A 14,055-nucleotide genomic window follows, 5' to 3' on the forward strand; every position below is an offset into this window, starting at 1 on the left:
TTATACGATTCACTTAATTGGAAAAGTTGTGCTGAGAGTGGCTGGTAGCTAATAAAGTTCTGTGCTGCCAACAAACAGATTGCTAATTCTACTGCCAAGTCACGTACTTGAGTTTCTTTTAAAAAACTGTCAAAAATGTCAGATAACCAAAGCTTTGTTTTATTTCCTTATAGCAGAGATGTCCTCATGTGCTGATGAAGAGGACATAAAGATGTCTTTGGCTAAGGTGCATGACTGGTGTCAGAGGCTTCCTTCATCAGACTATGGAAGTGTTTCCAGCTATGAAGAACATGACAAGACTGACCAGGATAGACATTAATCATAAAGACAATCTGAAAATGCATGTTAAAATTTTCTCATTTTTGTCATTATTATTATAGAATGCATGTCATTTTCATACAAACAGATTCTAGGCTACTTTTTATTATCTTTCACTTCATTGATCCATTAATCTGCTTTGACAAACACTAGCTGGGTGCACACTGTGCGATTTTGGCTGCGATTTATGACATTTTACGGGATCGTTAAAATAGTTTGATTAAGCTTCTAATCTTAAAACAATGACTGTTAAACAATGACTTAAAACAATGTACTGTTATGGTGGGTTGGCCACAGTAAATCCTCATGGGGGCCCAAATGGGCAAAACTGCTATGTGCCCTGCATGGGCTAACCCACTAGGGGCCCATGTGGGCTTTTCTTGCGTGCGTCCGTTTTTAACGTGTCCTTACTGTCATACAGTCTGACATTAATGACAACTGAGATCTTATAGTGTGACATGGCTTTCAGCGATGATCACATTCATACAGTCTGACACCGTGTCCTAACTACACGAAACACGACGCAGCAACATGCGATAAAAGGTATCTTTTCCATGTTAATCAGAGTTTTTGTCCTAACCATCTGCGACGGCGATATGCGACGATTCTATTTTAGAAACGGTTTCTATTTTTCTGCGACGTCACGGCTGGAACAACAAACACAAAGTGTGGCAATGATAATCTCAGGTACTGTTTATGTGCTTAATTTAATGTTAAAAGCATGCAATGTGACTTTGAATATCATTTAGTGCTCCCAGCTTTGTACCTGTAAAAGCAACAATGGATAATTCACCTCAGATCTTGAAATTAAAGCTTTCCAGTAGCTCAAATAGTAGAGTGTTGACGCTTGCAACGCCAAGATCATGGGTTTGATTCCCAGGGAAAGCAATAACTGATAAAAATGTAAATTTATACCTTGAAATGCTTTGGATAAAAATTTGTAAATGGCAACAAGAACGTTCAAACTGTGAACAAACAAGTGTATTATTTGACAAAGATTGTTTTAGTAACTCAGTAGCCTATGTATGTTTAATAATGTTTAAATGGTGTAATATTTGTGAATTTGATTATGCAGCCTACTTATCCATTTTCTTGCGATTGCCGTCAAGATTACTCTCTGGTGCTGTGCACTTGCGCAAGACTCCGCCCACACGCTATTCTGATTGGCTGTGGGTTTTGATTGATTTCTACGCATCTCGCAGTCGCGTCGCTTCTAGTGTGGACAGACAAAGTATTTGTCGCTGGAATCCTATCGCATCGTGTCTGGTTAGGACACGGTGTGACAAGCAACAATCGTAAAGGGCAATAATAAATCGCACAGTGTGCACCCGGCTTAAGGCCCGGTTTCACAGACATTAGGATTAGGCCTTAGGACATTTAAAGGGGTGGTTGATTATGATATAACTTTTTTCTTTTTTCACTTTAGTTAGTGTGTAATGTTGCTGTTTGAGCATAAACAACATCTGCAAAGTTACAACGCTCAAAGTACAAAGCAAAGGGAGACATTTTATTTTAAAGAAATTGCTTTTTAAGGACTAAATGTCTGGTAGGGACTACAGGACATTCCTCCCGGCTTAGTGACATCACTAACCCTAAAATTTACATAAACCCTCATGACAGAATATGCTAATCAATGACTAGAAGATAACTACACATAAGCTACATAGATTCATCAACTAACCATTCAGAAATGTTGTCTACATGTTGTCACTTCTTCTTGAGTCTCTCCGTCTTTGTCTGACTCCAGTTTGAATATAAAAGGCTAAAAGTTTGTGAAATTTGTGCTGGGAGCAGCAGCTCATTTGCATTTAAAGGGACAGACACAAAAACAGTGCATTCCCCATTTTTAACATGCTATATCTGTGAGGTATTTTGATCTAAAACTTCACATACACACTCTGGCGATATTATAGACTTATTTTCCATCTTGTGAAAATGGCATTATAGCACCCCTTTAAGTGGCTTTTATAAATGTGCCTCAGAAAATTTTTTTTTAAAGTTAAACTGACATATTTAAAAATATATCAGTACAAGTTGCTTAAAGTTAAAACAGCTCAAACATGCAATTTAGTCTTTGATTAGACTTGAGCCTTGTCTGTGAAACCGGGCGTAACTATTTCTATACAGCACACAAAAGTTATTCAAAGTAAAATTTGGAGGAACTCTGTTTACATATGTACAGTAATGGATGCTTTTGAAATATCAATATTAATAATACATGTTTTTAAAAAAAAGCAAATCATTTTGTGAATATAAATGTCAAATTATCTGTTAGATCATGTGATCTGTCGGCTTGAAGATCACTTCACTGTATTCAGATGTTTTCACTGTATTCAGTCTGTTGTTTGATCTTCTGGCTGGAGGGACGGAGGCAAAACTCACAGCTGCATAATTCACTTCTGAATCTCCAATCTGTTAAAAAAATGCATAGCTTATTTTTTTCTTTTACGCTTGAGAAGCAAATTACATTACTTATGTTAAAATGTTTACTATTTAATGGATTACAAGTACATATTATAGTACAGAAGAAAATTGATTTTGTATTTTTGAAAATTACCTTACATGACGGAGATGCTAGATTTGTAGATCCTTCGAAATTTGCAGAAAATTATAGTTAAACTTTGACATACATATTTGTGATTGAATATTGAAAGAGTTTGTACAACATATTTGTATATTAGACTGTATACGACTTTTTCTGGATCAACAGCCTATTCAATTAAACTCTTAACGCTTAACTGATGGAAAGTGTGTGTGGAATTTTACCTCCATGCCTGTTTCCCCAGCGTTTGCAGTGAACAACAAGGAGTGTGACAATTACTATCACAAAAACAACATTGGAGGATATCAAGCAAAGTAACACAGGATCCCATACTTTTTGATTGTTGCTGTCTGAAATGGAGAAAAAGATCCAAAAATAATTGAATAAAGCACATTCTGCTCATAGTAAAATTCGTTATTAAAATACTGTGAATATACATTACTAGAACTGCTATGTGTTGTGAATATACTTTTCCATGACTTTAAACTGTATACAGTGGCCCAAAAAAAATATTTTAACACTTAAGCCATATACTTAAAGATAAAGGAATGGCTTTGCATTAGATAACAAAGTGTCAAACCAAGTGGAACTCGTTTTAAAGAAAGATTCTTTTCTAGCAAAACATTTTCACAAAAACATTTAGATTATGATAACTTGAAGAGAACTGACTTCATACATTTATTCAAAAAACATCTTGTGAATCGTTGGTGAAACTTTGCTGTTCTTGTTTGCAGAATCCACTTGGATATTTTGTTGTGTAATGCAATGAAATTCATGCTATTTTAAGCGTGGCTTGAGGATGCAAATACTTTTTAGGGTCACTGTAGTGACAGTCACCAAAGCAGGTTAACTAAAGTCATAGTAATTTAATGAATAATTACCGTTATTCTTAAAAGTGGTTCCATTCACAACTGGTGTCTCCCCACATGCCACAATAAAGTCTTTAGATTCAGTTCCTTTGAAATAGCAAATAAACAAGTCAAGTCAAGTCAAGACTCTTTTGGTTTTAAACAAGGACTGTTAAATTGTTAAAGTAGTTTTCTCCAACACAAAATCTTTAAAACACTAGCAAATTGAATCTATTTTACCTTTTAGCATCAGATATGCTCCGGAGATAAATTCTAATAAATTCAAGAACACTGTCCCACAATAGTATATTCCGATGTCCTCCTTGGTCATAGCTGTGATGTTCAGATGAAAAGATCCTTTGCTTGCTGAAATATTGAATCTCCCATTTTTGAATTCATCCTTAAATTCTATATCTTTCCAATAATTGACTAGTACAATAGGCCGAGGGATCTGACCAATGCTCTGTTTATACCAAACCAGTGTGTTGCCAAAACTTTTTTTCGAGAAGCATTTGATGGTAACATCATCTCCCAGCTGAAATGTTTGTAACAAGACATTTTCACCACTGTGATCAGGTCGGACTCCAGCTAAAACAGAACAGTGAGGTTTCATTTAAACACTAAATATATGCATACATGGAACTGACTAATAAATACATATACATTTAGACAGTGGAAAGAAGGGGAAAAAAGCTACTTACGAGCACAAAAGATCAAAATGGCCCAAACGATCATGTTTGAAGCAATGGATGTGTGAAAATGCTCTTTAGAAGACTTGCATGTGATGTGATTGGTCACTTTCAAACCAAGACTTGAAAGAGTGTGATTGGTTGAAATCAACCTGGTGTATTTTACCCCACTCCCAAATTGGAGCAAAAGTGTTAGTTAAGATATGAGGTGAGGATCAATGCCTTTGTCACTATATTCTCTGCAGAAATAATCTGGTTTTGTTGAGCTAAATTGCTCTGCTCCTGGCCGAATTTACATTGAAATATACACAAACAAATGTGAAGGTATGTTACAAGTCAGTGGTAAATCCCACAGAGAGACAAAAGTGCTCAAAAGAGCCGCTTTAATTCCCAACAAATGACATCAAAGGGCCAAAAAAGGAAAAGACTGGATAAAAAAAAGTGAATTTAACTAGGCATGTGTTCATGTGTGGGTAATATCAAAATCTTCTCCAAGACAAGTATATGAGCAGACCTGGAATCAAGTGAGTCCAAAAATGAAAACTGCAGTGAAAATCCTATATCTGTCCGTCCGTCTGTCCACCCATCGATGTTATATATTGTTGATCTCTACCTTTAAGATAAATCAAAGACTCCACACAATGAATACAAAAAGCACAAACAATATGTGAACTTGTCACAAATCTTTTTTTTTTTTTTTTACGAAGTGCTGCATTGTGTGAAAACAGTTTGTGGTTTTCTTGTTTTTCTAAAGATGGCTATCAGAAACGACCACCAACCACATCAGCACCATATATAGTACTCATAGAGAAACAGGTCACAGCAGGACGGACAAACATCCTGTGTGCACATGTGAGTAAAAGTGCAAGCGCAATTCTTAAATCATAGGTATGACTGCCTGAAGTGTTTCACGACCACAGTGTTAATTCATCGGAAAAGTACGAATGCAGGAGACCATTGCATATTCAAGTGTGCATGAGTGGGTGTTTGAGGCAACCACACATTACACATGTGACTGTGGAGCAAAACTGTTACCTTTTATTTTTATATATATATATATATATATATATATATATATATATATATATATATATATATATATATATATATAAAATAGATCACTAGATGAGACTATAGAAATTAGGTAATATTTTCTTCTCAATTTTACATTGAGTATGTCATTATACACAAGAGCACACTTATAGATGAGAATCCACATATCAGGCACAATCAGAGGTTTTATTTGGGTCATCTATTGAGCAATAAATCCAAGCAAACCTACTCCAACTTTGACAACACTAGTGTTGATGAATAATATGCTGTTATACAGGACGTCTGCTTCTATTGGAGAGTTGTTTATATTATAATAACAATAACATAATATTATAAAATGATCTAATATATATATATATATATATATATATATATATATATATATATATATATATATATACACACACACACACACACAAATTATGCCAACTTCTGGGTGTTATTTATTGATTGTTAATTGATTGTCCTGTAGTTATGTTCTGTAAAATTAATTAAATCTCAAATAAACTCAACCAAAAGAGTACATAAAAAAAAAGATGAATAAAATTGAAAATTAAAATATTTGTACAGACCCTCCAGATAATTATTATAAAATTTGTCTTTATGCTTTAAAACAATTGTTTTCATTTTTTAAGCTTTAGCTCCCTCTTGAGGATGGATCCAGTTAATGATACATACAATAACCAACAACACAGAGAGAGCATTAAAAGGATAGTTCACCCAAAAATGAAAATTCTGTCATCATTTACTCACCCTCATGTCGTTCCAAACCCGTAAGACTTTCGTTCATCTTCTGAACACAAATAAAGATATTTTTGATGAAATCTGAGAGCTTTCTGTCCCTTCATTGACAGCTACACAACCACCACTTTGACGCTTTAAAACGTTCATAAAGAGATCGTAAAACTAATCCATATGAATTGAGCAGTTTAGAGCAAATTTTCTGGAGAGCCTCGATCACTTTATATTATGAAGTATAAATTTAATCTGTTCATGATATAAAGCGATTGTACCTCTTCAGAAAATGTAAAACCCACCACACATTTAGGGTACAATGAAGTACGGGCTCATGGAAGCCAGACTTCATATCGGCTGGAGGGAACGGCTAGCTTGCGTCCTTCGCCAGTAGGACTGCGACGTACACACACAGGACAGGAGCACTGCTCAACACCTAGGTGTGATGAATCTCACTCATTTTTAGGAGCATCTCTGCTCAACACCTAGGTATGATGAATATCACTGAGCCTGGGCGGAAGCCGAGCAAAATGAATCGCAAGCCGAATCTGAAGGTACCGTTTGGGGCCAGGCTGGACCGATTGAAAGCATTTTAGGCTTCCATAAAACCAGGCCCGGGGCCAGGGAATCACAGACGTACCCGAGGTGGGGCAGCGAGGTCGAGGACAGGGACCCGGCTCAAGAGGCCCAAAGGCGGGGTCTGAGTGTGCAGTGCAACACTTACCTGTCTCCACAAGACGGCCAGGGATGCGTGAGAAGGGAGGGAGGGAGTCTGGGGGGAGGGAGTGGATCGGTGACTAACTCCAAAAGCACCCTCCTCCATCCTTGAGCGGCCCTCTCAGGAATGCTTTCACTGTCGCTTGCCACCTGGCTTGGCAGCGCCTAGAGCGGGCTGGGTGTCCCTACTGTGGCCGGCTCTATGCTGAGGCCTGGTTGGGGGCTGCTGCGGAGGCCCAGCGGGAGCGGCGGCAGGGGAGCACCCTCAGCGACGAGCAGGCGAGGGTGGCAGCAGCGGGCCGTCGGGGCAGGATGTGCCGGATGGCCTCCGTCTGCGTTTGGGCGGCAGAGATGTTGGGCGCAGTTCTCCGCCGCATCACCGACCTGGGAAATTCGGGAAGACCAGGAACCGAACCTTGTCCGCATCTGCCATAACAACCAGGCTGAGCCAACAATGGCGCTCCTGGACCACTAACGTGCACATCGCCAGACCGATCACGCACGCCACGACACTCGTGCCCCAGAGGGCGAGGTCAGATGTGGTGCGGAGCTCACCTATGAGCGCACGGTCTGGGCTACCCTCGTGCATGTCCATGAGTGTCCTGGCCTGATAGACCTGTAGAAGCGCCATGGCACGTAAGAGGAGGCGGCTTGCCCACAGGCCTTGTAAGCTCTGCCCATCAGAACGGGCAAGAACTCACAGGCTTTGGGGGAGACGAGGGGCCACGTCCAAAAAGCAGTGGCCGCCGGACACAGGTGCACCTGTGTCGCACCAGACCGCTCTATTGGAGGGACAGCCTTGCAACCCTTCACCGCTCTGCCGTCAAGGGTAGTGAGGGAAGAAAAGCTTATTTGTGCAGTTTCTGGCAGAGAGCTGAGATTCAGCATAGCTGATGTTTTTGGATCTGGCTCGGGCAATGTTACACTCCTAGAGGGAGATAACGCAGCCGAGTCATCATTTCCAGAGGTCAGCTCACCCTCCGATGCTGCAATCGGCATCCTGTCCTCTGAAGAGGCCCCGAATGAAACGGCTGGTCTGTCCATTACAAAGGGACCAGCGCGCTCAACGAGGGGGCTCCACCGGCTGGGATGTGATAGAGGAGTGAGGGGCCCACAGGGATTGGTTACCGGACGGGGAAGCCTCACTATAATCCTCTGATCACCCATCCCACACGGCACCGTAGTGGGGCATTGTAATGGGGACTCCACCTTCACGCATGAAGGCGAGTCTTGATCTCAACACCGTGATGGTCATATCCTTCCAATGAGAACACAAACTATCCACAAGAGCTGCTTCAACGTGCTGCATATCTACACATACATTATATACACATATATATATTATACATATATATATATATATATATATATATACACATTGATATATATATATATATATATATAGGTATAAATATACATATACATTCTACAAACACGTGATACAACTATTGTGACCATCCTTTTGGGGGGACAGGGAACGATCGCATCCAGAAACGCACGGGTGGAATGGCATCTTGAAAAAGACACAAACACACCAGTGTTGCTCTTTCAGGAAATGGGACCCATCACCAGTGCCGGAGCACACACGGGAATGACCGCGGCAACTTTGAACAGTGAACTGAAACAGTGAAGCACTCATTTTTCCGCCCTCTAACCAGCCGTCAACAAACATAGAAATTTGATGCTGTTAATACAGCAGTTGAGAGCTCAAAGCTCGCGACCACTGCTGCACTCGCGCTGTAAAACCACCAGCAACTGGGAGAGTCTTCCTAGAAGAACACCGACACACTCGCTCGTTGTATACAACAATACTCTTAAGAGACATCAAAGACGATCGGCTGCGAAGCAAAAAGCAACTAGTGCGTCCATCCATTTCCATATTTATACCCGCGCCGCGGGGGCGGAGTATGATGCGAATCACGCATGCCAATTGCATTGGCTCATTCAATATTACTCGAAGATGACAGGCTCCCTAGCTTGATCCCATTCAGTCGACGTCGACTACGTCGAACCTGAACGACTGAAAGGGAACCATTTACGTGAACTCTAAAAAAACTTAATGATCACACGATTAATTATATTTAAGCCAAAATTATTCAAATTATGTATTTTGATAACAGTTAGAAGTATTCAAGATACAAGGCTGATCCGCTGATGTTCACTGCAGCCGTTTTTGCTCTACACTAAGCAGTTTCTTCCTGTCGCTCACTCAGCAGGATATGATGTAATTCACTCGTTCCGCCCATTTAAGTTTGACATGTTTAGCCTGACCACTTTCCATTATATCTCTTCCTCTCTTACTTTTCTGCTGGACTTGGATGAAATGAAGAGATTTTCCTGGTGGGAGTCATGTTTTGTTGTTTGTTCATAAATCATGAGTAATGGGACAAAGAGCTTGTGCCACACAGCGAGAAGGGAAAGGGTTCAGTATGAGCGTAGAACAAAGGAAATTGCAGAGAAGCTAGCAATAGAAAGATAGCTTTGAAAGCATGAGATCCCACCCTCCCTTCATATGTGTGTTCACATAGAGGTTTTCATTGGCCATGTGAATAAATCTAGATTTAAATTCTAAGAGACAAGATAGTCTATACATGACCTGACGTTTTATTCTTATCCAAAACGAGACAATGTGAATATTATGGAGCGCTAAACACTCATGTAATGTACTGTATGTTTCATTCATACTGGAAAGGCGCCGTCTTGCAGAAAGTCCAAAACGGACTCGTATTGTTTGTTTTTATTGTTTATTATTTAGATCCCCATTAGCTACTCCATTAAGCAGCAGCTATTCTTCCTGGGGTCTTAACAATTTTTACCAAAACATTAACATCAAAGCTGTACAACAATGAAGACATACAGAAGTGCACACAACATCATCTAGTCGTCTAACTCACATGCACACACACATACAGCACAACACATATACACTAAACATAACAACATAACAATAACAATATAAGCTCTTCTATGTACCAAATATATGTAATAACTTATGACGTTCCAGGAAACCCATTATATGGACAAAGGCATCCAGCTTTCGCTGTAGCTGAATAAAAAGCAGAAACGTTTTGACTGATGAAACGTGAAGACAATAAACACACGATTGCAACAATAGATGGTTTATGTGTTTATTTCAAGCCATCTCAGGGTATTTTCATAACAATAAAGTACATGAATTATGCAGTGCTAATTGGTAGCCTTTATTATAGAAACTATAAAATAGTATATTTTCTGCCTTATTCTGTGATTAAAAAATAAAAATAATTAACTTTGTATAAAATCCATGATGACTCAATGCACAAGTGTTTGTGGTACATAAACCAATCATAAAATTGTCATAAGGAAAATATAGGGAAACATATTGCAGAATACAAATGAGTGGTTATTGTTCAGCAGTGTGTTTGATTTCTTAGCCAATTAAAAGAAGGGAAAACCTGTTCATTAGACAAAGGTCAGAAAAAACTGGCATCACACGTGACATTTCTGTCGCCCTCACTTCTGAAATGATGGCTACCCCCCTTAGAGTTGAGTAGGTGTTAAATAGGCCAAAGTCACTGCTGGCAGTCTCATGTATGTCGAATGAAAAAGGGCTGACTAAAGCTCTTCTATGTAGTTTGGTCTGTTGATTAGATCTTACCACAGCACAGAGGTGTTACTGGGCTAACTTTCAGACCTTGTGGTTTGTGGTGCATCTTATAACGTTAATCAAAACCAAAGTTTGTTTTTCTGGAAAAAATAAGACACTTTATTCACACAGAGTTCAATGCATGGGGTTATTTCAACAGAATAAAGAGACATTTAAATTTCATAATTATTTCAGAACATAAAATATGGCATTCAGAGTGGCTCTGGTTAGCAAACAATGTTAGCAATTACAAAGACAGTACAGAAATACAGTACAAATACAGTTACAGTACAGAATTGTTTCATTTAAGTCCAGAGTATTCTGTCTGCCATTGCCTCTCCACTCTCTGCTGTCTTGAACTTTGTGAATTTGTGAATTTTACAGCAGCATAATTCACATCAGAGGTCATGTGGTAATAAAAATAAAATATATATATACTGTATATAATTTTTTTTAAATCACTTTTGTGAAATAATTCACAAAAGTGAATTATAAAAATAATTTATTTCAGTAGAAAATCTGTATTCTATATCAACAATAACCCCTGTTTAAAATGCTATATGCACACGAAAGTACTCTGTTGTATTATACAGTGTTTTTGGTCATAAATGGGCAGTTTTTGTTTAGGCATTACACTAGAAGCATCCTGAAATGACATAGAATTAAGTCATACTGCCTCATCATCCATAAAACGGGGCATTAAGATCTATGTGATTTCTTGTATTTACCACACTTACCGTCAATATCAAGATTAATTAAGTCCCAGGGTTGATGTTTCTCATAGAGAGATTGTAGACAGCTCCTGGAAGGAGAATCCGTCTCAGAGCAGTTTTTACAACTTTCTTGAGTGTAAATGATTCCTGGACTAGATTTTCCTGAACCGGGTCTGAACCAGTAGACCCTGTGTTCGCCTCCACAACTCTGTTGCTCATTTTGGATTGTACATTGCAGAGTCACATTTCCATCTGATGATGATGTTCCAGTTTGCTGTTCCTGCAGAATATGAATCCGGTTGGATTTAGAACCTATTGAAGGAATATAATTAATTTAAGGCTGTAAAATGTGATTAATGTCAGAAAGGGTTAGTCCAAATGTTAACCGCTCACCTCTAAGCACCAGATTAGTTCCAGCTCCAAAGTAGACAATGCTAGAAAAGGAACTGGCACAATAATATGTGGCTGAATCGGATTGTACAGTTCTTTCAATAGTCAGATTAAAGCTGCCAAGCCCTGGATTCACTTTAAAGCGCTTTGTCTTTTCAAACTCATCATGAAGTTCACTGTCTTGAGACCAGTGATATGAAGAGGCTACAAAAGCAGGTTTTTCTCCCAGAGTCTGTTTGAACCACATGACTCTATTCATTTGGTCTTTGGGGTGAAAGCAGTGAAATGTCACATCATCACCCACTGCAACTGTTTCATCCCCCATCTTCAAAATACTTGAGAATACCAGAATATTGCATTGCTGTAAAATATTTAATTGCAGTTATTACATAAATGCATTTCTACATAGACGACACAATGAAAAGTAAAGAAAGCTCAAGAAAAACATTACTGTTGTAAATTTGTACTTACATGGTTTATAAAAGAGAATACATACAATGAAGATAATGACATTCATTTTCACATATGATCTCCAGGGCACAAACTTAGAAGTTAATTCTCTGTAACCTTCTCTCTGCTTCGAGTCAAAGCCCTGTGACATGATTCCATTGGCTCTCTGAGCTGACAAGTCATTTCCTTGTTCAACTTATTTTTAACACAGATGTGCTACATCACGGTATAATCTTTAATGTAAATTATCTGTTCTGATATTCATATCAATTTATTTGACATGATTAAAACGGACTAGAAATTAAGTTATACACATTTGGAATAACTAGCATTGTGCCGTACTCTCAATACATCGATAAGCTATACATCAGACAAAGGAAACTCTCTTTATAATACATGTCAGAGTAGATCCAATAGTTGACATATGTGTACTCAAGCAAAGAAACATAAAATCAGTTTAATCTTGAAATATTGTGATAAATAGGTTACATTCCATACAACAGTATACAAGTGAAAAGGGTATGTAAATTTGTGTGTAATGACAAATGAATATTGTATAAGCACATTTACATAGGCATAATATGTTGTATATCAAGGTAGAAAAAATATGTTTTTCTATTTTTGTGATCCCTTACTGCCATCACCTGGTAGCTTATTATAGTAGTTTTCTACACTGTTGTCACATGACCTCATCATGTTTCATGTTTAAAATCACTGTTGGTCGCAAATCACCTGGGCTGTAGATTGAACCTCACCAAATCAAATGTATCATAATTAGAAATTAGAAGTTACATCAAATCATTTTGGAAAATGTATACACCACAGTTTAAAAATTTGGGGCCAGTAAGATATTTTTTAAATAACTTAATATTTAAATTTTGCAACGATGCAAAAGTGATTGAAAAGACATTTATAATGTTAATCAAGAATCCTGAAAAAAAGATCACTATTTAAACATTGACAATCAACAAGCTGTTTTCAACATTCATAATATTAAGAACTTTTTCTTGAGCAGCAAATCAGCATATTAGAATGATTTCTGAAGGATCATGTGACACTGAAGACTGGAGTAATGATGCTGAAAATTCATTAATTACATAATCATTTACATTTTAAAATAGATTAAAATAGAAAACAATTGCTTTAAATTTAAATAATATTTCACATTACTGTTTTACTGCCTGCGTGCGCACAAAAGACTACTTTCAAAAACAATAATAACATTAAAAACATTGTAATTTTATGAATGGTAGTGTATTTGTTGGCCATTTTTTTGAGAGAATGTAATTTTGAAATGTGAGAGGAGTAAAAAAGGGTCTTGTACTTACGGTGGCCGAGAGAGCTCAATGCGCAGCAACTGAAGAAAACACATGCAAATAGTAAAAAACACCCGCAAATTAAGAAAACATCTTCATCAGTTTCACAACAAACGTGTGCTCCAAATAACACAACCAAATACTGAAACGCGCTGCAAATAGTAGGGATGGCTGACGCGAAACAGTCGTTCCGAAGCTTTGCGAGATCCCGAAGCGCAGATGTTTCGAATCACTGATCCGAAGCGTGATTCAAAACACCCATGTCACGTGACTATGGCCAAACGAAGCCTCGAAGTGTTTCACTAAGGCTGATGCTGAGTCCCAATTCGCATACTATCCGTCCTAAATAGTATGCGAAACTAGAATTAGTACGTCCCAAATCGTAGTATGTTGAAATGAGTATTCCAAAGATACCCGGATGGTCTACTATTTCCGGTTAGAATTCGAAGTGCAGATCAATGCACACTCTAACGGCTAATATTGCCCACAACCCATTGCGTGCGGGAGGGAGGAGCTTTGCGGTGATAGTGGTGATGTAAACCTGGCAGTCGGATGCTGCAGCGGAGATGCGCCCTCAGTTTTTGAGTGTAAGAATTCAAATGTTTAACCCTAATTAAAGTTACATTTTATTGTCTCGTAATATTAATGGGTTTGTGTTG

General features: G+C 38.2%; 2 protein-coding genes and 1 long non-coding RNA gene across 9 annotated transcripts in view; 1 reads left to right on the plus strand and 2 right to left on the minus strand.

Moving 5' to 3' along the window:
- The window catches only part of LOC309488182 (GTPase IMAP family member 8-like), a 72,398-nt gene that overhangs the window by 2,304 nt on the left and 56,039 nt on the right, over positions 1-14,055 (plus strand). Inside the window, exon 5 of one of the 7 annotated variants that reach the window (XR_014202047.1) lies at positions 174-2,086. The exons of 2 other annotated variants lie outside the window; for them this stretch is intronic. Coding sequence is in view for 4 of the 5 variants with exons in the window: in XM_082156267.1 (XP_082012393.1) it covers positions 174-319 (146 nt within the window). In the remaining variant the exon portion in view is untranslated. Of the gene's footprint in view, positions 1-173; positions 3,061-14,055 lie in introns of those variants that run through there. 4 more of the 7 variants (XM_082156269.1, XM_082156272.1, XM_082156267.1 and 1 more) reach the window with 4 other exon arrangements.
- LOC309488466 (uncharacterized protein) lies at positions 1,855-4,801 on the minus strand. The gene is made up of 6 exons (XM_082156717.1): positions 4,410-4,801; positions 3,949-4,296; positions 3,742-3,816; positions 3,085-3,210; positions 2,876-2,907; positions 1,855-2,730 (listed from the first exon to the last, which is right to left on the minus strand). The coding sequence occupies exons 1-6, from the start codon at positions 4,441-4,443 to the stop codon at positions 2,590-2,592; spliced, it is 756 nt and encodes a 251-aa protein (XP_082012843.1). The 5' UTR covers positions 4,444-4,801; the 3' UTR covers positions 1,855-2,589.
- LOC309488527 lies at positions 11,028-12,542 on the minus strand. The gene is made up of 3 exons (XR_014202146.1): positions 12,102-12,542; positions 11,634-11,991; positions 11,028-11,552 (listed from the first exon to the last, which is right to left on the minus strand). It is a non-coding gene; the product is annotated as an uncharacterized lncRNA (long non-coding RNA).

This window comes from Leuciscus leuciscus, assembly GCF_965113295.1.
Source record: "Leuciscus leuciscus genome assembly, chromosome: 2".
NCBI classification, from domain to species: Eukaryota; Metazoa; Chordata; class Actinopteri; order Cypriniformes; family Leuciscidae; genus Leuciscus; species Leuciscus leuciscus.